At 45.5% G+C, this 24,785-nt stretch overlaps 2 protein-coding genes across 2 annotated transcripts in view; one reads left to right on the top strand and one right to left on the bottom strand.

Annotated features, from left to right (window-relative positions):
* The window catches only part of T265_03891 (hypothetical protein), a gene marked incomplete at both ends in the record, with an annotated part of 24,518 nt that extends 2,979 nt beyond the window's left edge, over positions 1-21,539 (top strand). The window contains 5 exons of the mRNA XM_009168483.1: positions 9,650-9,947; positions 11,809-12,136; positions 15,695-15,979; positions 19,503-19,861; positions 20,921-21,539. Coding sequence (XP_009166747.1) covers positions 9,650-9,947; positions 11,809-12,136; positions 15,695-15,979; positions 19,503-19,861; positions 20,921-21,307 — 1,657 coding nt within the window. The remainder of the gene's footprint in view (positions 1-9,649; positions 9,948-11,808; positions 12,137-15,694; positions 15,980-19,502; positions 19,862-20,920) is intronic.
* A 2,698-nt stretch (positions 21,540-24,237) lies between these two features.
* The window catches only part of T265_03892 (hypothetical protein), a gene marked incomplete at both ends in the record, with an annotated part of 15,323 nt that continues 14,775 nt past the window's right edge, over positions 24,238-24,785 (bottom strand). The window contains one exon of the mRNA XM_009168484.1: positions 24,238-24,528. Coding sequence (XP_009166748.1) covers positions 24,379-24,528 — 150 coding nt within the window. The remainder of the gene's footprint in view (positions 24,529-24,785) is intronic.

Here is a 24,785-nt window from a genome sequence, read left to right on the forward strand (position 1 = left end):
CGTCAAGTCAAGTCAATTCCATAGTTTTTCCGGACGTAGTCTCGGATTTCCATGGATGACTTGAAACATCGCAACAACCCAAAGACCATCCTGCTGTGTACAGGATAGTCCAAGCGGCGCAGTTTTTCACGCAGGACCCGCACATCACCCGTCAAGTCAATTCCATAGTTTTTCCGGACGTAGTCTCGGATTTCCATGGATGACTTGAAACATCGCAACAACCCAAAGACCACGCGTTCCTGCTGTGCATTCAAGCGTCGGTTCGCCGCATACACTTGCCAATCAGACGTATGCAGGTCATGCGAGTGTTTCATATTAAAACTAACAATCACAAGGCTACCGTCACGGTGAACAACACGCATGAACGATCGGCAGTCGAAATCAGCGTGCCTAAATATAAGTTATTTGCATGATGATGTACAAATATATCAACATACCGTCGTGGAAGCACTTTACCCTCATTCTTTTCATACTTCGCCGGCGATAAACTATGCCTGCGAGCATAACACGTGCCCATTCCCCGTTGGAATTCTCGCAGCTTCGACTCGAATTCCGCAAAGGAACGACACTCACGACCAGGGAAGTACTCCATTATCCGTCGGGTAACGTCGCGTTCGTCCGAGGATACATTCTATGAACCTAAAAAACATTATACAACAATAAACCACCTTACTTGACGATAATCCAGTTGATGAGGTACTCGGCTTAGGCATAATCGGTCGTACCATCGTTGAAACCGTACTCGTGGCGTTCGGCATGGCGTGAGCACCCGGACGGCAAGCGGAGCAAGCGATTTATGGCCATGTGTAGCTGGGCACCAGTTTATATACCATTCTGACACTGGCCCCCCATGGCCTTGATACACCTGCTGCCCGGTCCAGACCGCAAGTCGCCGACTCTGCATTCAAGATTGGAGGTAGTTCTAAATATATATGAAGTTGCAACAGTCGTGGCTGGAGGGGAGCTGCTCAAGGGTTTGTATGGGGAACAGGTCATCTTCAGGAAGATTCGAGGGACAATGGTAGACCACACCGAGAAGGAGAGTATCGGACCCGCGCAGCGGGCTTTGGATGCACAGTGGATCGCAAAAAGGGTGCAGGAGTGGTATCAGACAGGACAATCGGGATAGGCAGGGCCGCAGGTAGGTACAAAGCAATCCCATCAGCTCTCCCTCGTTTTGAGTCGGCATGAAAAACAGAGTAGCCGTATATCGAGATCTCCGCGTCAGAGACATCTGGTGTTAGCCAGGTTTCTATGATTGTGATTATGGATGGCTGTTCAAGGCAAACTGACTTTAATATCGCAGAGTTTGTTGAGAAGACAGGCAGATTGTGGACAAGCCTCTCAACACTGTCTCTGTTACCTTTGAAGGTGGGAAGCCGAGAGTTGTGTGACCAAAGAGCTTAGCAGACTTGATAGTTGTACGTCGGGTTTGAGTCCAGGACTCCGAGTGGACCTCTGATGCACACTCGTCTTCTTCCTGTCTTGGTTGTTTCGAGAGCTGCTCTACATTTGAAGTTTATTTCGCCCTGTGGGAGCCCGCTGGTTTCCAAGCACCATGAACCACCGAAATTCCGTGCAATTCACGGAAAACTTTATATCTCTCTTGGCAGCTTTATGTTTGCATCGTAGCTCCATTAAGTGCAGTGTAGTGGCTGTGTCGCTTGGGTTTCTTCAGGTGCTTACTAGTCGGTGTATTTAGCAGTTGCTGGGACCGAATAGACCTAGAGAGCCGGAGCCCGGTTGGGATAGGATATCACAATAAAACCTACAAAAATTAAATGCCCAGGGCCCGTCGATCGGTCGAAATACTTGGACATATGGGTTCGTCCAACGTTGACCAGTGAAGGGTGGTTGAAGGTAATGGAGAACCCGTTCGCTGATTGGTGGAGCAAAATAGTTGCCATACTCAGTCGTCTTACTTAGTATCTCGTGGGGTGAACGCTGGCGAGTGGACGGTCTATTAATGACTATGATCCTTGACGACCTAGGGCAATAAACTCATAGCAGCTACTTTACCGGTATTACTACAAAACGTGCGCATGCGCACGGTGGTCTTGTGCCTAGAGTCCAACAAAATGACGTGGAAAAATTCAAATGCGTGACTCTGGAGTTTTTTCTTTTAGGCCGCGCGAGTAGAAAAACGGATCCCATTTTAAGAGGTGGACTGACATTAGGAGGACACAGGGAGTTAGTAGCATTAAACATTAGGACTGAAGACGTTCTATACTTTCTAAGGTTTTGAGAAACGCTTTTGGTGCGGTGGCCGAATAGCAAGCTGGACAGTCTATGAACAACAGGTAACATGCATCAGCGAAAACTACGTGACAATGCAACGCTTGCGGCTTCAGGGCGACGGAAATAGGGTTCTTTCACTCCAGGCACAGCTGGCTTAAATATCGTACAACGAATTGCATCAATCGTGCTGCACCCGTTCAAACTGCTAATGGCTTTTAAGGTTACACTTAGGCAACAAGAGCGAGTCGCCTCCCGCCACCGGGCTCGACAATAATTTATTGTAACGCACACTGCAGCCGCCCGGGCTAGATTATTTCTGATGATTGTCGTCTTCAGGAAGGTAGAGTTGTCCATATATGGACAATATATGGTAAATATATTTACCTCCATCGTTTCCCTCTTCTTCAGTGCCGGCTTACGACGCGTCCCCACCGTGGTTCTTGTCACATCAGTAAAGCTGAACGCCTTGGCTTTCGGAACTTGGGAATTCGAATTACAGGAGGCTTTAGTAGCACTAGCCCGGGCTGATTGTTACTGGGTGCCTTAATTTCGGGATCGGGGACGCCGGGCAAAGGCGCTTGCTACACCCCTACACTACGCATCAGCTCTTCAATGTATTGATCTAACCTTGCTACTTCAGCTTTGAAATTTCTACTGCCTAGACGTAACGGAACCTTCAGATAGTTATGTACAGTTCTGTGGTTAGCTTGGAGACTCAACGTAAAGGAACCTCACCGCAGCCTATCGTGGACGATGCACCGTCGTCGACCGTTGGTTCCAATCCAACTATACCGGTGGTGGGTCGCCAGGCTGGTTGTCAGAGTTTTCTCTCCTCCTTTGAAAATTACAGAATCCTATTATCGCGAGTGGCTGCTGGTGACGTCCTACTCTGATTCATCGGTTTCCTCCACAGTCTATGCCGAGTTAGACGGAATGGAATGAACTTTTGACTGCTCATGGTGTCGCTCATGATTTTGCGAATGAATTCATGTCCTGTCTACGTCCAAAGGCGTTTGCTAAGACCAGCCTCTTTCTATCCGGGTGGCCGAGTCAGCCGAAATAGGGCGTCTCTTTCCTGCAAACAAAGCCGCCCTTCTATGAACCGTGGCAAACCATAGGTGCTCGGGTATTTTTGAACTCTCGTCTGTCACATGAAGGATCTAACTGCACGTTCACGATCGCCGTTGGCTGATGTCTTCCAAAAGTATCGATGGTCTCGATGAATTGCAGTGTTCGTCTGTTTGAGTCCCATAGCACTGTCCCATTCATTCTCTAAATGAACTTCATTGGCGGTGTATCAGTACATTTACATTAGCCACCAAACCATATTAATTTGATATCGTTAAGCTACGTAAATCAGTTAGTGGTTTACTGAATAGTCCCGCGGGGTCCCACGTAATCCTGAGGTGAAACAAGTTGGAAAGCGAACTCACACAATAGCATGATTGGAACGGCAAAGAGCGACAACCTTTAATTGAAGGGCTGAGGTGGCTCACTGGTTAGAGTGCGAATTCACTCACCGGAAAGTCTGGGGGGCGTATGTGCTGAGTTCGGTGGCACTTTATATGAAACCTGCTCCAAAACTGCTCTATGGAATTTCTGCAGGCCTTCCATTCTGCCTTCTACCGTACAATAAGAATACGGGTTGCTCCAGAGCATATCCTTCGGTCACCTTGCAAGTTTGTACATCTTTTATGGCTGCGAACATAAACTAAAGGTCTGTTCCCACAAAGCTGTTGAGCTTGACAACGCTCTATTAATTTACATCATATATTTGAAGTTTGGATATCAAAATGCGGTGGTTCACTGAGTAGGCCTTTCAGAAATCCATGTAGCACGTTTTTTCTTCCCTTTTCAATCTGGTGATTGAGATTAGGTACGCCGTCTGTGTCAGAGTGTATTCGAGGTCAGGTGTAGAAATATGATGATACCGGTAACCCTTCATGAAGCAAGATGGCTTAGTGATTAGAGCGCAAACCTATTAACTGGATGGTCCGTGGTTCGAACCCGACCTCTGCATATCGACTTCCCCTATCTTGGGTTGAGCAACCTGGCAGTATCCCGGCTTTCGTGCTTCCTTTGGGTGCATGGCGGCTAGGCACCGGAAAGGTGTTACAGGTGAGCGGTTCTTTTCATGGGTTCAGACAGGGCGCATCTCATCTTTCCTGCATAATATTTTAGTGCTCATCCTGTCCCAGTTGACAGTAACTCTTTTGGACTCGGATTGTCGGTGTTCCTGTCAAGTACCTGTGGAATTGACTGCGCATCACCACTCACATCTTCCGTTCCCTTTCCTCTATTTAGGCCCCGTTTTTCTGTTTTTATTGCAACCTTCAACATGAGAACTCTAAGGCAGTTGGCCAGCAAGCTGCCCTTGCTTTCTACGCGTTTGTCGTGTATCTGATCGTTATGCTTTATCCTATCATGCATCCATAGATACTAGAGAAAATAATAAAAGATTGGCATGTCCCTTCCAACGTAAGAGCGTTCAATATTTGCGCTTTGTGTCAAGATGGTGATCAGATAACGCTCGTTCCTGTTTTACGCCCCTTTAAAGTTAACGTGTATTGTCTTCGAAATGGCACAGGAGACCCAAGTTCTAAAAGCTCTCGAATGGAACTCAACTTTCTCACTCAACTCAACTCCTAATGCCTGGTAATATTGGAGCAAGAAGTTCCGATATTATCATTCTCGCAGGCGAATTTAAGTGGTCGATTCGGAGTCGATGTTCACTGCACAACGTAGAGCGACTTCAGCTGTGTGTTGACCATCAACCGTTTCTAGCCACGTGTGGAGAGCCGCAGTTCAAGACTGACGATCCACAAAACTTGGTTCCGATCACTCCATTATGCCATGTCACCTGTCATTTCGTTTTTCATCAGACCATTGCAAATCAGCAAGTAATATGTCAGTGTGTAGTATTCGGAGCACTATCGCAGCTGAGCGATATGGATCTCAGCTAGTTCACACTCGGTCTTCGATGAATAAACAACACTTGCAATGAGTGTGTGGATGTAGCATGGCAAAACGTGAAAGCAACCATGCTGGTAGCGTTTGGAGTCATTCTCCAGAATTCCCCGATTTGACCAAACGATACCTGTATCGTCGAGATTACCAGTCTTCATTAACGACAAAATCCACATCGGGAAACGAGTGCGACGACGCAAACATATCCTTCAAATGGTTAAGCGTCTGGAGGAAATCAAGAGGTACGATGACCAGTTAAAGCCCAGAAGATGGGAAGGCTTTTTTGCTGATTCAATCAACTGGCCAAAGAAGACAGCTGTTAGTGAAACGCTAAGTGAGAAAGGCGGTTCGGTAATTCCTCTGTAAAACCACCGATTGAAAAGACGTGCCAAGCACTTTGACTAACACTGACCGGAATCCTGCAGCACAACCTCTGGAGACGATACATACGATCAAATCGAATGTACACCTTAATTGTCTCTCAGAAAAGGGAATAAACTGTGAAGGAACGCGAGAGGTCACCAGGTTCTTTAAAGGAAGATAGTGTAGCGACCCAGTCACCCACATACTTGACTGTTCAACTCACAGTCGCTCACTGGATCGCGAGGCTTGTCCCTTTTTCTCATACGCACAAACACGTCGCATTAAGCTGACTCATCGGACATCGATTGTCTGCACCGCCTAGTCAGCGTAGCGCCCAATCATGTGCCGACGCGCCCACATACACGCACTGGGACCTACATAAACGCAAACCGAACCCAGTCAACACACACAGACTCGCGCGCGCGCAGGGAGCAGGACGTCAACCTCTCCACAAGTCCACGGACAACCATGGAGTACGTGTAGCAGTCTAACTGCGGAGAAAAACACGTTCCCGCCGTCCGGACTTCCACCAAGGGACTCTCGCATCCGATAAGTTCCCTTTTTGACTTGCTCCCATTTCACATTGTATTTATTTTTATTCGTGTCGCAGAAATACTAAAAGCTTTTATTAGTGCACGTTCACCTTTTGATTTGAATTATGGCTATCGTCACCTGTGCACTAATAATAGTCTCTAGTGACTTGACTGATTGAACTTACTGGTGTCATATGGATTGAATTAAAAGTGCCTGCAGAATGGGTACCTCAATAATTACCCCTGTCTTCAAAACTAGCAAGCGAACCTCGTGAAGGCTGTCGTGGTATCACCATAGGATCTGCGACACCAGGGTGGCAGGGGTGCCTCCAATAATTCATTGACCTTCCTTGAAATGCTGTATGTTAACTTCTGTGGACGGATGGGAGTCTGTGGTTAACTTGAGTTTACTATATATAGTGGTATCAGATAGGGCAGTCTTGGGTGAGTGAGCTGCGTATTGTCATATGTACCAAAAACCAGGTGTTTTCAGAGCATTGTCCAAATTTGGCGAAGACATCAATTTATTAACGTTAGAGTATGCTGACTAGTTTTCAGACAAGGCAGCTCGCGCACTATGGGCGAGGCAGTAACATGGACTGCGCTTTCTTGGGCATGTACCAGTCGATCTTCACCCTCAAACCCCCTTTCGTGCACTCACACGGAGGGTGAGAACGGGTCAGCGGATGTCAACCATTGGTTTTGCACGGAAGCTTTAAAACCAACATCAGCAAACTCTGCTGCGCTGGTTATTGCCGTCTCCATGGGTGCGGGCCGCGGGACAAGACAGATTGACAAATGTGATCTAGACGCGCCTAATCGCGCATATTACATTCTGAGGTATCTACAAACCCAATGACGTAAAGTGGAAAGGAACTGATAGCATGAACGCCGCTTACATCTGTTGGCCGCAACTTCTTACGATGTCTCCAGCCAAGCACAGGAGGTTACGGGGATTCCATCCTGGAAAGTGGACCGCACCACCAACATAATCTCTTTCACACCATTATGCTAAGTCATAGTTGTCCACCTTGAATTTGGCGCCATTCTGAGGGAGGTTCAGAAAACAACCCCCATATTGATGGACGATATTTTAGTATTCGCAGTGCATGGCCGCGACTGAATTGTCTGATGTACAACCAGATATCCGTTTTCCCATTACCTCACTATGACTCTGTCGAAGCCATCTCACACTAGCACGCTTCTGAGACATAGGTGGTCAAAAACCCGAGGACTCCTCGCGCCATCCGTCTGCAGAGATCAAGTCTCGCAACCATGCAACAATACAGTCCTGAGTGTGGTCTGGTACACACCGTCCTTGAAATCCCGTGGTATACCTGTTTGACACCACATGTGATGCAAATCATCAAACATGCTTCGAGCCTTTGAGATTCGTGCACTGACTTCCTCAGTCACTTCCGTTACAGCTAATACAATTACCGAGGTGCTTCCTCTTGTTATACAAGAAGCACTTCCGGGGACTGCACGTTCCGAAGCATGACTCTCCTCTTTGAAGGTTCAAGGCACATAACAAAAGATTGTGGTGGTGGTGGTGGTGGTCATTTTATTCATCAGAGCTTGTTCTTCCCCTCCTCATGACGCCCCCCGAGTACTCCAAATCGACGAGGTTCTTACCAGCAGCGATTTGAACTCTGGAATTATGAAGATCTTCCAGCGTTCGTCTCATTATTTTACCAGTGACGAATTAGAACAAGAATGGAGAGGTTGAATATCCATGCCTGACACCATTGACCATCCAGTGAAAAGCTCACGACTGCCCTTGGATTCATGCGTCACTGACATCAGCCATTGCTTTTAATGCACGACAGTCCACTTTAATTGCCAGGTCATCGGCAAAAAGAAGCTGGGGCAGCTAGAACCACTGTTTGGGTGCTCGACAGTTGCGACACGAACTTACTGACCGGGAGGTTTGTGAGTCCTAACTGATCTTGGTGTTTCAATTCCTTCAGGAAACCAGGCAATATCTCAGTCCCCTCATCTCCGAGTTCCGCGATAGCTATCCATCGAAAGAGCGCCACGGTTGAGGGGTTGTTCAGAAACGCTGTGCACATTTTACAGCCTATGATTTGGACGTTAACGACAGTGATTTGGACGGTCGAGGGAGTGCCTGACGGCGAACGCGAAGTGGCAGATGTGAACGATGACATAAGATCGGTCACTTTTTTGACGTCCATATACAGGATGATTGTTGAATGCGACAAGAGGGTTTTAAGAGACGACGGTGGGGTAAGACGGGGGCCTCAGTAGTCACATATTTTCACTGACTTAATGTGCTGTATGTACTAGATCAGGTGACCCCACTGGTTTCCCCACGTATCGGCCCAGGCGACGTGAAAATACATTCGTTTGGGCATTTCATTTTTTATGTGGAATGGGTTATTGACACGGTGCTCAAGCCCAAGACGTGCATTCTTGGGGTTCTCAACCGAATAGTTTGGTATGAAAATCTGACCGCAAAACAGCTGTGATTGACATAAGATTATGTGTAAAGGGCCGGGAGTCTGTGTTTGTCAGATCGGTATTTATTGACCATTTCGGTGCGAGGAACCCTATGGATCCTACGTAGACACCTGTTATAGGTTAATGAGTTGCTAAGGTAAGTAAAGCGTTACATCACCGTGAGATTCAGTCTGTCCCCGACAGTAAGTGCTTGTGATGACAGCCGTTTCTCCAATCATAGGAGCAGGTGTCAGTGATATGGCCCAGGAGATTTATTTATAACCTCATTTTTAATTATAGTGAAGTTGGCAAACTGTCTTCAATTGGGAAAGGTTTGGAAAGGTTGGTAAGCTGTTTCTTCGAACTACATATTCCGTGCTTATCCTTTTCAAACTTGCGAGACTTCCGGATCAGAAGTTAGGCTTTCCACGGCCCTTCGCTGACCCTCGAAACAATCGAGACAGTCGAACTGATAAGAGGCTGGTTGCGCGCTTGCACGTCATTCTGCCGGTTTGTGACTGGGCTCACACGTCAGGGACTGAACCAATCATACCTACAACAGATCGAAGAAGGTTGGTCTTTGTAACAGGCTTACTTTACTAAAATCGCTGTCTTCGGGTTTTGTCTCTCATTCGCGGACCAGACAACAAGCGATTAAAACAATTTTGCTGGGATGTCCACTATAAGCCAGTAGGAGGCCTGATGTGGCAGCGCCTGGAGAGAGCACCACAATGCAAACGAGCACCAGGATAAACTATATTGGAAACGTGAATGATTTTTAAGATTGTAATCGCAAACGAAATATCTGTTTGGGAGGAGTCCACTTACCACACACCAGTTGTTTGATGCTGGAAAAATGACGCGGATCGGAAGTTTTCCCTTAGGAACTCGGCCCTAAAAAATACAGATTGATTCTCATGGACCACCTTTGGAATGGAAAAAGGAAATGGGTTCTTTTTATTTACTTCAAACAGGCTGTTCTCACCCAGTAGTTCTGACACTGAAACCTGCAATCATTCCGTATAACTGACTTCGTTTTAGACTGGCTTCAATTGAGCTTGTTCTCATCAGGCTCATTTTCTGGATAGTATGATTGGTGGGGCTCGGGCTATCCTATTCGGTCTGCGTCCTGTTTCCTCTATCGCAACACGCGGCTTGTGCTATCCACTCACTGAAGATCATGCCCATAGTCTCACTTTCCTCGGTCGACACACGGGACGTAAACAGTTGGAAAGACTATTGTCCGCTGGAGCCATTGAAATACTGTTTGACAAGTACATCAACTCCGGACTGCTGAGCTCTGCTTGTCCTATCAAGCGTGTGTACGTCAACCAGCTTGCGGCTAATAGCCCAATAGAAGATCGGTGGAATATTGGTCTTACACAGGTAAAGTTTTCTTAGGATTCGGCTCATAGTATATTGGAGGTTTTACATCTGTAACTAAATTATTCAGCATTGCTGCTCAGTTCAGTAATATGGCACAGTCTCCTCGAGATCAGGTCAACTAATAAACAGTGCGAACGAATATCACAGAGTCTACTAACTGAAGATACAAATTCAGGAATAACAGTGTGCCAGAATGTCGAATTACCTGTTGAAGGTTGATGTTCTGGTTTGATAATTATCTCAATTCTTTTGAAAGGCATCAAATGAACATAAAGTTTGATCCTGAGTGTACAGTTCCAGATTCTCAAGTTGAGGCTTAGCTGCTTGTCGGATCGTTGTTGATGATTTTTCGACTGCCAAATCGCTTTTGCATTCAATCCAATGAGCATTTTTAACGTAAACTACCTTATACCAGCGTATATTAGTTTGGTGAGTTTGCCTATAGGCTAGTACACGAAAGAACTCAAGGATAAATAAGTACAAGCATAACACGAGGGCACCCGACGCAGCAATCAGAGCTTTGTATTCGCTATTACTGGATTATTAGTAAAGCTCGACATAGACTACCTCTTAGCAAATGAAAGAAAGACCAGAAAATTAGGCGTTCTCTCTCTGGAAAAGTCCGTTGGGGACCTAAAATAGGGTAAAGAATCAGTGTCGGTGTACGTAAGTAAAACAGAAAAATGTTGGCACGTTCACCCTGACCAATAAGCTTGCGCAGTAGGATGAGTAGAATGGAATGTGCACAATATTCGTATAGCGTTATGAGAATGGGAATGACAACTTTACTAGAATAGTGAATTTCAGTCGAAAACAGCGAAAGCAATAAGGGTGAGTGCTGGGTTTCACGATTTGTCCTACTGTGTTTGGAATTTTTCCAAATAATTAGGATTGTTGTTGGTAATGGGATTGGACGTAATATTCGTTTTGTTTAGACGGAAGTCTTGCTATGACCCGAACGTGTGGTCAGAGCCGTTTCGAGTGTTGACTCATCTGAGACATTGTGGTTGACAGTGGTTAATTTCTTACTAATGCTTCAGATACATGAGAACAACCACTAGGAGCCACGGGTTTAGCTTACACGAATTCTTCCGTGTCAGTAGACTCGCATGCGCGTACTATAGATTACCTTGTAAAAACTCAACTCCAACCAACGGGCTGTACCGGTAAGGTTTAAGCGGTTTCTCAATTAGTACTATCGTACACCAGCCATTTGAAGAGAGAGGTCCTGGAAGTTCATCAACGACTGAAACCGAAGGGTATCGTGTGCGACGCTTGCAGTAGTAAAAAGAAGGGACCTGACAGAATGTATGGCTTCAGCAAATGTGAGCTGTCTGTTGCCTATGTGTGACTTTGAGATTGTCAGAACTAGCATAACGATTTTCCATTGTTGTCATTCAGTATATAGCCGAATCGCTCAACTTAACCGTTTCCTGGAGGGATTTTGCTGCTCATAGATCGAGTTGAACTGGACCCGTAACGTATGGTAGAATAATCACTTTGAGGAACGATCAACACGGCGTTCACATGATAGATGTTAGGTGGGGAGACGCTGGCCGCAGTCTTAGGTTGTGAAGCTGGTGCGGTGTTTGGGACCAGTGGTAACCAAACGAACCCGGCACTATGTGCCAATATTTTGTGAGTCTATATAACTTGATCGAAATTAATTGCTCGTAGCTTCATAAAAAGAGTCAACCAATTTAATATCCATTGAGCCCTTTGCTTTTAAGTGTTCCGTCTTTGAGTGTTCAGGTTAGAATTTTCAAATTCGTCTCAAGGTTAACATAAAACATTGGTTTCACTTTTCCCTTCTAACTGATGGGTACTGAAGATATTTCTATTCATTGTTTATTCTCATCAGGTTGATGGGGTTGTTTCTAGTTGTTTGTTCACTGTGTTAGACGGACACTCTGGTACCGCATGCGTCCACACCCTGGCTTGGGCTATTTTGGACTACATAGCGGCTGCTTTCCTGGACACAGCAAAACTACACGCGGCCATTGATTATTGGCGTACTCATGCAGCTGAACAGCCGTATCATTTGGCACGACGGCTTGACTTACTCTCGTCAACCGATCATCGACATTTGGGTCATGCGGCCAGATCTCCGTCAACCCACTTGTGTGCTCATATGCGTGGCTGTCTGAAAGAATATGTCACGGATCTGGTCGACCGGACTGATCGTAACAGTGAGTTTCTTATCCAGCGTGCTGAAACCGATGAACACTGTAAGGAGTGAGGGAATTCTAAAGTTTTCAAATCATAATTTGACCTTTCACTCGGAGTCACTTTGTGCTCCAAACTAAACAGACCTTGTATAACTGTTTGTGCATATCGGGAGCAGTCAGAGACGTGCATCTCACAAGTCTCCAGGATGTGACGCAACGGCAGTCAGTATTCCGGGAAAGTGGCAAGCGATTTACAGACAGGATCCGTTTAACTGTCGACGAAGCAGGATTCCTTAATGATTGCTTGATGGTGGGGCAATCTATCTATTTGAATGCATCAAATATCTCGAAACGTCTTATTCCCTAGCATCAGGTGGCCGATAAGAAGTTCAACCAAATTTAACCAGGACACAATGCCATTCATTCGCAATCGCACACTTCACGTGATCTGGTGCTGAGTGACTCCCCATTTAGCAGGTCCACGTAAAGCTACTGGCCAGTCACGTGTGTTCGGCTTCTATCCCGAAGGTGACGGATTGAAATCCCTACAGGGAATCTTGATTTGTGTGCTGCGCGTGACTCCGGATAAGGGTAAAACAGCCGTTATGAGCCGCATATTTTGTTCAAACGGAGGTATTGAGTATAATTATCGTCAGTGGTAATGTTAAGACAGACAGGACAAGAACTGCGCTAATGGAGAAACCTGGCGCACCAAGTGCCCTAATTTATTTGGTCAGGGCAGTAAGTGTTTGAAACTGGTTGGTTGTTAATTTACGTTACCGTCATTATTCACTTATGTAAAACATATTTGCGTGGACAGAATTTGTACAGTGCGTTTTCCTTTGACAATCTAACGGAAATTAATCCGGTAGAAACAAGAGCAAATTGAAATACGGGCCACTACTTGACTGTATGAGACAGAGCAGCAGAAGAGCATCACGGAACAACTGGCTGTTGATGGGCTAAAAGGTCCATGGCTTATGTGGCCTAGAATACCGATTAGACCAAGGTAACGAAAGCTGCAAACGAACTGTTTGCGAAAAAAGTGGCTTACGAAGAATAGCTGCAAAGGTGGCGCTAATATCTGCGCTTGAGTTTAAAATTACTAACTGCTCCAAAACACCACTGTCAACTTTTCGCTGTTCATTAACTATGCCAGTGTATGTTTCTGTATTCCGTTAGTTGTATCAGACTGTTGCCAGTATGTTCAGCTTTGTGTGAGCCGTGAAACCGTCATTACGTGTGTCCATTTGAAGCAGTCCTTTGAGGCTTGGTTTGAGTACCCGTCGTTCAGTGCACGATTTTGATCGCACTGACGATGTTGCTTATGTGGTGACGAATAGTTGGCAAGCAGCAGTTTTGTAGGACGCATCAACTACAAATGGAAGGCTGGTAAATATTTTCTTCTTGGTACCGACCGTTGCATTCGGATAGGCGCACATTTTTTCCAAGGCCTTATCCACGTAGCCGTTTTTGCTCTTGGTTAGTTGCCGCACCGTCCGCAAAGACTTACTTGGGTAAGTTTTTGTAATATCCTTGAGGGTTGTTGAATTACGCACTCGAAATTCCAACAATGACGTACCCAAGTAAGTTTACAACAGGCGATAAGAGACCATTTTGATATGTGAGTGAGAAACCGAGGAATGAACAGAGCTGGTTTGTTAGAAGTTGTGGGTAACTTGGTTTGTTGGATGTATGGTATTAAATGTTGTGACAGTCTGTATCAAACCTTTGCAGTTGGGATATAAAAGCCTGATAAGAATAAACATAACGGAAATCGATGGAATCGATTCTCAATGCTGGTGTTTCATGTTTCAGCTGACCCTAACACGTCAGCCAGCTAGATCCCACTGTTGCATCATTTTTTGCAAGTTGTTTGTCAAGCGTAAATTGGAAATGGCTTAATTCTTGTTTCAAGGTAGACATGTAAAAAACTGCTTTTTACTGGCGTCAAATTAATAACAATAGTACTAATGGTAATAATCGTTCAGCTAAAAAGACCCTCTCATTGCCTTGTTGCCATGACACCCTTGTGAGTAGTTTCCTTTATGAAAATATACTGCGATATCTCGAATATCGTGCCAACTGAATCATGAGATGGCCTGTGTGCAGCTTATTCAGTTGTAGAATATCACAAACGAGAGATTCAGTTGAGTCTTTCGTGAAAACCAAATTGATTTGCAAATTAGTGTATTTCTCGATAATATATATCTTATTCGCATCCTCAGATCAATGTTCCCTAGCTTCTTATGCGACGGTGGGTCTTAACGGTCCCCTGTGTTCATACAGGCAACGCAGTGAGGCCCATTAGGGTCATCTGCCAGACGGCACCAAGGCACCGATGTTTGCTAAGCAAACGCCATCCCATGTGATTTTTACAGGCGGTCGAAATCTGGGAGGCTCATCACGCTAGGACAATGCAAATGTGCGAAATAAATTGTTCTATTACGGAATAACTGCCAAGTAATTGGACTTAGCAGACCACGTTCCGTGATCTGTATTAGTTAACAACAGTAGACCTGTGAGATATTTAATTTCTTCCATCATTTCGGACACCTATATTCATTTCTATGATTCCTGCCAATTTCGTTCGTTCACTGGATCATAGGTGTGTGGATTTAGCCGTTCATCTCTGGCCAAAAATCGCTTAGCGCATGTGGTGTGCACACACTGGTGGACTGTGTTTTCATCAACGAGTGAAGTCAGGTGTGGTGGAGTAGCAACAGAGTTTTTAGCAAAAATCAAAGACATCATTCTAATGAATGCTCATACAACAGGAGTATGGTTAGCAAATTCTTCATCAGTGAAACCATCCATCGTAAATGTGTAGCTCCATGTTCGTTATGGGACTGCACCGGCAGGTTGGGTGTGTGTGCTTATTTGTGGCGTTTAATCCGGTGACCTTGCCTAGCTTATTTTATATCAGAGAATGTTTCCTTATGAGTGGATCAAATCGAATGATTAATCCACAGGAGTCAACCGGACGGCCACACGAACCGACCGGAATGAGAGCATGGAAGTGTTAATGGGGACCAGGTCTTCCTTAGTATATCTTTGCTTACACCATATGCGCCTAAATTGCCATCATAAATGAGACTAGCAAACCTACACGAGGAACTTGTGGGGAAGCACTTCCATTTGCAAAGTAAGTTGGTGCTAATGAAAGATCCGAATGAACCCCAGCTGATTTTGTGGCATTCTTCAACTGAATGTGCCACACAAAGGCTGCCTCATGTTCCCATTTTCAAGATGCCTGGATGTATCTTCTTGGTACAGTATCACCCATATGGTTGCTGATAAGCCTGCGAAAGCCCGTTAACGTTTTCACCCCTCTTGGGGGTAGTCTCCATCAACCCTAGGTTCTAATTGAGCACCAAAAAACATTAGTCCTGTTCATCATGACTCTGAAAAGGTTCCTTTTTACACGTCAAGAAGTCTACCACAAATTTCATTGTCATCGCAACTATTCACCCGCTAACATAACAACTGGGCTGCACTGGGTATCCTTTCCGCCCTATTTAGAGATGGGACGTCTGTGATTTCCTCATTCATCTTTTCCCTCACCCCGTTTTTCACCAGTGGACCCAGTGCACTGCTTTACAGAGGCATTTCTACGTCTGGACGATGATCTGTGTTCAACCAACCGGCCCATTGATTTCAGCGTGGAACTAGGTGCCCATCTGCCATCATCTGACTCCATGTACAATCGTGAGCTTATGCGTGTCGCACTCAGCGGGGCCGTCGGCGTGGCTGGTCGTATATTTTGGGACAATGATCAAAAGAACGGCACTTTACCAACACAGCTGCACATTGCCAGTGTGGGTGATTGTGGCGCAGTCTTGTTGCGTCAGACAAATGATATGGGTTAGCCTTGTTTTTGCTCCTTGCATGCTGTCAGTCAACGGGCATACACGTGGTTTTTAAAATATCGTTTTCATATCTGTCGGTCGCTGTTAGTGAATTAATAGCTAAAATCAGCAAACGCGGCACCAGAGAAAGTCTTTCCTGCGTTGTTTTTTTGTGGTGATCACTACCGTCTGGAAAACTTGTATACGTTGTACGGGTGATGTTCTAGTGTTTGATATTGAAGCCGCAAACAGTCGAGTCTCTAGTGAAGCGCACATCCATTTTGGATCAGCCCACGAGGCGTTTCCGACAAATTCATTATGGAGTTGAGTATTGTTTCCAATCTCTCACCGGCACTAACACAACTGAATATATTTCTTTGTTTCTTCGTGTGTGTGTGTGTGTGTGTACATGTACGTATCTATTCTGTGACTTACTCTGTTCCGGTTCAGTGATGTGTGACGAACTCGTAAACGAGTTGGTAGTGCATATTGCAATTGCATATAGGCAGTTTTCACTTTTAAACTTATCGAGCAGCTCACATTAGTGTGCACAGTGCTCGCTGTTGTGGTCGATGGTGTACATTCTTTACAAAAGAATCGTTCAGTTGTAACATCTTTCCGGTGCCTAGCTGCCATGCCACCCGAAGGATGCACGAGGGCTGGGATACTGCCTGGTTGCCCAAGCCTGGGCAGGGGAAGTTGAGATGTAGAGGTCGGGTTCGAACTGCGGACCTTGCGATCAGTAGATTCGCGCTCTCAAAACTGAGCGATCTTCACAATGGTTACCACAAAGGGCGGTTCTGATCCCCGCAACATAAGACGATAGAACCTAAGGCCTGAAATAATCGGTTTCAGTAGTATAAAGTGGACGCCAGGGATTCCTTTCATCAACTTCAAAGCAGTAGCTCGGAGACCTTATCGAGGTTTCGGTCTAATATGATTCCCGTACTAAACTCTCTAGCAGTGGAAACTTTGCGAACGAAGTTGATTTTTGTAATACACAGTTCAGCTTTTCCTTATCCGGGGTCGAGATGGCCCAAGTGGTTAGAGCGCGAATTTACTGACCGGAAGGTCCGTGGTTCGAACCCGACCTCTGCCACTCGACTTCCCCTGTCTAGGCTTGGGCGACCTGGCAGTATCCCAGCCCTCGTGCCTCCTTGGTGTGGCATGGCAGCTAGGCACCGAAAGGGTACTACAGCTGAACGATTATCATTATTTATTATTATTATACCCGTGGTTTAATCGAAGATTAATACCACAAAGCCCCACCCAAATATTTGGTTATCCTTCTAGGGTAGGATTAGATCAAACGAGCTATTATCGCATTGAAGATAAGGCGGTAGTAAACTTTGTTTTTTTTTTAACTCTAGAATGCGATTAGCAGGAAATGGCAACACCACCGTGTCTTGGTCACTTTGGGTGAGCAGACGTGTGTAATTATCTCACAGTTTGATGTAATGTTCTTTCTGTATTGATTCGGCTGGGATAAAAGGCAACATTTGAATGTCATATGCTTTCTCGTGCTTGACATGTCGGTAGATTAAAGTCGAATTATGCTTTACGTAAGCTCCGTAGTTATGATACTTGGCCCGGCGTGTGAGGCAGTTGAAGAATAACGGTTTTATTCATACATCCTTAAGAAAACGATAGAAAATTTATCTCGAATGCTCCGTATTTCATTAACTATACAAATGTTCGGCGCTCGTGTTGTCAACTCAGGACAAACGTGTTTCTGTTTTGCTGAAATGGAGTGAATGAGCAGACTTGTGTGTAAAATCTGTCACCGACAGAGTATTTCGGTCTCTCAGACGGAACAAAACTCTCCATAAGTTGGTGTGACTCAGAACCAATTTAGGTCCTTGTGGATTCAAACTATGAACTTGTAAAATACTTAGAGTTACCCACCCTGTAAATGCCACCCTTGGAAGACGCAGTGGTCTTGAAGAGGGCATTACAGAGTGGAACAGTTTTCCTCGTGAACTGAGAATTCTCTCTCTTTCTTCCGTGATGGCTTTATGGGTACTTCACAATACAGTGGGTATCCATAACTACTGTCGCCGGCAACTGTTGTTCCTTCGAGTTCTGATGATGTGTTTCATCTTGGCGGTGTTTAGGACTGATTTTCAGCCAACTTGAGAAACCCTGGTTGATAGCATTTTCCATACGGCTTAGTGGTATGCATCTGGTGTTCCTATACTGGGCAATCTTGGTTTTCAGTTCAAGATAGCACATAATTGTCACCCTTAATTTTGGGCGCCATCCAGACAAGCTCTAACGAATCTGGACAATTTTATTAATCCATCAAGCCCTCGATTCGCCTTCTTCCTATGAAAAAAAAACGATATCACTACTAAGTAAATTTGAAGGCTCATCTACACCGCCGCAGCAAATGAGCGGGTGCTGACCTCTTTTTCAGAAAAGGTCACTGTCAAACCAGATGATGTCAGCTTGGTAGTGACAACCGAGCACTTGTGATTTACTTAGGGACTATCTTGCTAGGTGTTCAGATTGTACCTGCCTTTTAGGGACACCGTGGGGATATCAGATAAAGAGAATGCGGTTCCGGTAGCCGTTGGTAGACATTATCCTATACCGTAACCGCTGTTCTGTCTGTGTTAACTAATGATAGATTTCTATCAACAGCTTTAGCGGCTGAAATCTGTGCTTGTAACCAATTCTTACATGTATGCTGGCTATCCGTTATTATCAAACATCCAAACTTGAAGACAGACCACTGTGGACCAGGCAATCCGGCATAAGCCATTCCCGGTCAGCATTGTTCCTCAGAGCTGGGAAAAACCGCACTGACTCGTTGTATCATTCCTGTAAGCTGGCATCAAAAGTACTTGGTAAATAGATATCGGCACGTTGGTAAGATCTCCACATTGAAAAATACAACCAAATACAACATCTAGTTGGACACGATAAAAATAATCAGTCGCAGGAAACAGCTTACACAATTAAATAAGATTACTGGCGTTTCCAAGTAAGAGAATAGCTTATTCGTTTCGTCATCCAGTTGAGTGGTCTCTCCTGATGAAGTCTGTGATGGCTTTACCACGACGGAACTTTTTAGGTGACTGGAAACTTTATTTAGAGGGTGGTTTTCGCATGATGGATACTTATAGGGTGAGCCACTTAACTTGATAATAATCAGGAGTCAGACCAGCCGATACAGATTTATAAATCAAGTAAATAAGTGGGTGGCTTCAGATCTTTGGACAGGACAGTAAGAGAGATTAATCTGTTACTTTTGGTCCGTTAGGTGCATCTTAGGTTCATTTCATTAGTTACACTTACAGGGGAGATAGGTCATACCCAGGCAGCTGTGTGGGGAGGGTTATGTAGCATATTTCGTGTGACTGCTACCCACCCCTGACGTTTTTATTGCTGCTGTTTAGGTTCGGGACGATTGGTGATACTTCATTCATAGTGTGGGTGTGTCAGAGGGGGACCATAGCTGCTTACTTCTTAATGAATCACCTGGCAAACCTACGCAGCGGACATAGTTTAATCTGCTTTTTTCGCACCATTTCCAGATTCTCCTAATCCTGAACTTGAAGCTATTGCCTGTGCACCAGTTCACCAAGGTTGGTGCAACGAGAAAGAGTTGAAGCGAGTCGAAATGGAGCATCCGGACAATTCGCTTTCCGAATTGTTTCGTGAAGGCGGACGTCTGCTTGGTGAACTCGCACCGTCTCGAGCGTTTGGCAACGTCCGGTACAAGTGGCCAGCTAACAGACTGTTAGAATTGTCCAGCGCGCTTAACCAGTCGTCGGCTAAGCGGACCTCGGATATCGGACGTGGTCTGCAGCCACCGAAAGAAATGTCAATCCTTCCAAACCCGTATACGAGTCCTCCCTATTTGACAGCACAACCTGATGTCACAAGCTTTGAGGTTAGTTTCTGGTGTCTGAGCGTATGTCTTTCAAGGTAGTTTTGTAGTCTCGAACACCACACTCTGTATTGCTGGTAGTCATCGTATTCTTTGAGAGCAACACCAGTGGAGAACACTGATGTTTAGCACTAGAACCACCATGTAGTCATTTTCGGCGACAGACCGTATCGCTGCCAATATCTTCCAAGCCGTACAACGGTTCACATCCACACAGACTGATCACAGGAACACACCAATTTAAATTCATGATAGTGAACCCAAATGACGCTGCATTTGGCTCGTATCCGATTGCTCGTAGAAGTTCAATTTCTCTGCAATGGTTATAGCAGGATGGAGCTTTTTTCTGGTCGTGCAGTGTTAAAATGTGATAATTAAGGCTGTCGCCTCCACAAGTGACTCATTCCTGAAGTCGATTCTGCCATCTTGGAGCTGCTTGTCGATTCTGTTTGGCGCCGTATCGTCAATCAGCGTTGTTCCGAATACAACTATAGTGAGAAATATTTTTGTAGTAACGGTACTTTTCTCAGCTTAGTTCTCGGTCTGAGCCTTCCAAACTAGCGTTGACGTCAAAAAACAACCACCAAAAGTGCGCAAGCTATACTAACGCCCAAAACGAAGTCAAGAACACTTGTAGAGTGCGTCATATATATAGTGTAAGCGGCGATAACTTTCTGGAAATAATGACGCCTTCTGGATGCGCCATCGGCAACGGCATTCGGCTAATGCTGGGTCATTATTGGCTGTTGGGTCTAGACTTTCGACCAATCAGATCCCGACTTGATGCCAGACTGACAAGCTTTCCGTATTTTTCGCAAATCTTGCGCGGGATAGGCTTATCGGCCGTAGCAGCACCTGACTGCGAGCGATAAAACGGGATCCGTGTAGAATTCCTCCTAAAAATTTTCGTCCGCTCTGGCGATATTTTCCTTTGGGGTAAAGGTCGGCACCGTCACCTTAGCGGTAGCAACCAGGTTTATAGTAACGATGTTGTATGTGCAAACAATCATTGACCTGTAAACAACTTTCATCTCTTTTCCTACACTTCTTTCTCTTTTCTAGATAACACCACGTGATCGCTACCTTGTCCTAGCCACTGACGGTCTCTGGGATATGTTATCCAGTGGGGACGCAAGTGAAGTGATGGAGCATGAGTTGCGCAAGCCCACCTCTCCTGCCACACGCCTTATATGGAACTGTTTAGTTAGTGTTCCACCTGAAATCGCTGGCGCTATTTCACAAGCAAGCTGGAATAAAAGAGCTGAACAACAAGACGTTGACAAACTCCCGTTGAAGGAAAATGACCGGAAAGCTTTCGACCGTGCTCTCAAACTGTTATCCCTACCACCCGGAGTGGCCCGGTACTATAGGGATGATATCACGGTGATGGTAATTGAATTATTCGAGCGTCCGACTAGCGCTAGTGTAGAAACTCCGTCACATACCTAACACTCGATCCTCTGTCGCTTTTTATTCAATTGGAGTACTTTCAGTCTGACAAATGAACGACATAATGGCGACAAATCAACTCTTGCGCTCTTCCACAGAAATCGATACTATTTTACCCTTCACTTTGGAACTATCTGTCTATAGTTTTTATAAATTCGTTTTTGATCGAAACTATCTGTTGTAAGCAGATAATCTTATTCAGATATTACTCTTGAATGTATTTTTTCCGTAAACCTACGACTTTAGACCTCCTTTAAGGGTAGTTCCTTAATCGCTGAAACGAGTCTGATTGGTCCAGTCGATGTGTGTGCTCCTCATTTGCCTCGGATCGTTGTCGGCCGCCAACTAGTTCTGGTCTCATCGCCAACTTCTATGGGGAGTCTGAAAATCGAGGAAGATCGAACTCCCGCTTTTTGATACCCATTAAACGGGGCCTCATCCTATGCATGCTATCGAGGACATAGATATTGGTCGAGTTTGTTGAACGTAGACCGCTGCAGACGTCAGATAATGTGTCATGATCTCAGTTTCTGTCACGGCCACCATGGAGGTAATCAAACAGGTGTACTCAGGTCTGGTACGCGTACGCCAGCACCTATCGGAGGATGGTGAGCATGGCATGAGTATTTCTGGTGGTTTCAGTGAGATTAGTTTGACTGTACTTTCTACGTCTTCCATCTGGGCACTCTGTCGTTTGTTCACCTAGTTTCGTTCTGTTTTTCGCGGGGATGGGCGTGTTCGAAGAATGCAACTAAAACGATGGATTTATTTTTGGTCACACCTGATGTGGCATACATGCCTATGCTGGTACCAAGGTTTTCTTTGTCACCCCGTCCCTAGGGTTGGGTGTGCGGGGGTACAAGTCGTGCAGTGAGCATCCTGATTCCATCCGAAGGAAGTTTTAACTGGCCGAAGTCAGCGAGCCACACAAGACGAACTACTACATTTTCGATTGCCGCCTCTCAGGATGGAAGCATTCGGCCAATATTACTCGAGTTAGATACAATGTTCGCTCAAGCCGTCCAGAAAGTTCTGTGTTTAAGCAAACTTGGTAATGAATTGACCTTATGACCAAAGTTAAAAAAAGTGCGTACTGATTCTACAAGTTGACAGTAGTTCTACCATCAGTACTTTTGTTTGCATAAGCGATCCTGTTTAGTGCATGGAAAACCTCGATACATATCTATCTATACGTAGCGCTGACCAGGTTGAAGCCCTCTTGGATGCAAGCACGGATGGAAAGCCTCGGAGTCCTTTGTGCATGAAAATCCGTCGTTTGTTATTTCTCAGGTGTAGACTTTTTTCGGGTCAGAAATCAAGTTATCTGGAAACCATCTTCGCAGCTAACTGCGAACGCAGGCAGCTGCCTCATGTGGCTTTGCTGACCTAATGCGGCACTTTATTCGACTGTGCTTGTCGCCTGAATGCTCGATTATTTTTGAAATGCGATCCACCGTGGACATACCAAGCGAACTTGGTCAATTATCGAGACCGGTGAAGGTGCTATTTCTGTTTATGGCTGCCACACAAGTCCCAAGAAGTACGGTGTATGCGGTGTTGCTGGAGGAGCAACAGTTATGCTTTGCTGAAACCTTGATTTCCCTCTGTCTGTCTGTCTCCGGAACACTTCGGTCGTGGACCTTAAGCTAGGATGAGCTCAGATGTTCCACATTTCACTTTTCAGGTATCTGGTGATCCTGACGCAATGGTTCGTGGGAGTTTCACTCAGCGACAAGGCTGAAAGCGCCTTAATGGACTAGATCCCAGTAAACTGTCGTCTTTGCGCTGTGCGGGCTCAATTGAGGTCGGTGCGGTGAACAATTTTTATCGCATCTTGCATAGGACAGACCGCAGTTTTGAGAATGAGGATGGTTTTTGCCGAGGTTTGTAGGGACTGTCTTCGTCACAATTAGATGGCAGATTTGGGGACGACTCACAACGTATGGTAATGGGGAGCGATTGCTTCAGTTGTGCGCGCGCGTTCCTGGTCAATGCGAACTTCCAGCGCAAACGCTCTCAGAGTTACTTGGAGGCCACCAAGCGGAAGCCAATCATTGGTTGCATTGGAGAGTGTGTTATCAATAATTTATTAGGGACATCTGAATTACTGTGCCTGTACCCACGCATCAGGCGGCGTCACAGACGCTTGAAACCTGCTGGACAATTTGTGCTTACTTGTAGTGGTCGCGGAATTTGTATTCGCACTGTTTGAAGCGTCACCCTCCTGTACTGGCACATTTGTTCTAGCTGATGCACATCAAAGAGGGAAGGCACTGGGCTCGGTGTTAATTACCCTATAATGATATTAATACAAATTGTACGGTCCCCGTAACCCACAACCGATCAGGCATTGTCTAGGCGGTTTCTAGCGTCAGCGCCGCCACCCAATTGGAAGTCCCGGCAGGTTCGTTCACCCATCTTCATACACAATCTAGTTACTGGATCGTCTTTCGAAGTATTGGGCAAAGCAATCACGCGCTCAAGAGTAGACATGCTTACTTATTCAGTCGTTATGATCCAAATGTGTTCAATATGTGCTATAGGGGTAGTTCTGTCCCACTCACATCTGTCAAGAAGCGTCTTTCGAAGGTCATGCAACGGGTACCTCTGCCGCAGGTACTCCATGATGACTGATAGGGCGCTTAATTTCATAACAGGGAACATCTCCAAACAGTCACCCCAGCGATTGTAAAAGGAAGAAAGTAAACAATGTAGGATGACAGTTTTTCACTTCCACATGCGAAGTCATTGAGGAAACATACCCGGGTAGTTTGGGGAAAATTTTGTTCACGATGAGGGGCGCGTTTATTTTTACCGACTAAGTTGTGTTAGGGAAAGAGCATGGATGATTTAGCGATAGCAAACGCCTCCTAGATGAGCGGTTTTCACGATCTCTTGGCAACGCAGACAATGTTACGAAAAGCATATATTTACAACTTAGTACAAAGTACATGGACTGGGAGGGTATGCCGACCAAAGAGTCGGAAAATGCGTTTCCCAAAGGTATTGTGGCACCGGTGGAGGCTGTTCATATGAGCACGGATAGGATCGCATGTCGCACAAAAAACAGATCAGTGTTTTTTGTAACGTCTCAGGGCTTTCAAAAATTGCGGTTGGGGCATGTTAGGGTATTCAGGTTTGATTTCTATGTATTTTTTGCCTTTGGTATCCACTACTTTTCCGTCGAGATAACGAACAGTCGATTTCGGTTCTGCGGCAGCCTGTAAAACAATGGGATTCGGAAGGTCAACGAAGGCTACGCAGAATACGTCAAACCTGATAATTAATCCGGAATAGGTCACGACAAGATTGAGGTACAGTCGAGAGTGTGTTTGGAGTAGGGTGGGCTTCAAGACAAATATAAATGGAAATAGCCCTCAGTACAACCAACCTCGGATTAAACGGCTAACGACGATTGGCAGAAAAATCTACCAGTATCAGGATGGGGGGGGGGGGAAAACCCGGAAGAGGGAAAAAA

Source organism: Opisthorchis viverrini (assembly GCF_000715545.1).
Source record: "Opisthorchis viverrini unplaced genomic scaffold opera_v5_59, whole genome shotgun sequence".
In the NCBI taxonomy this organism is placed as follows: domain Eukaryota; kingdom Metazoa; phylum Platyhelminthes; class Trematoda; order Opisthorchiida; family Opisthorchiidae; genus Opisthorchis; species Opisthorchis viverrini.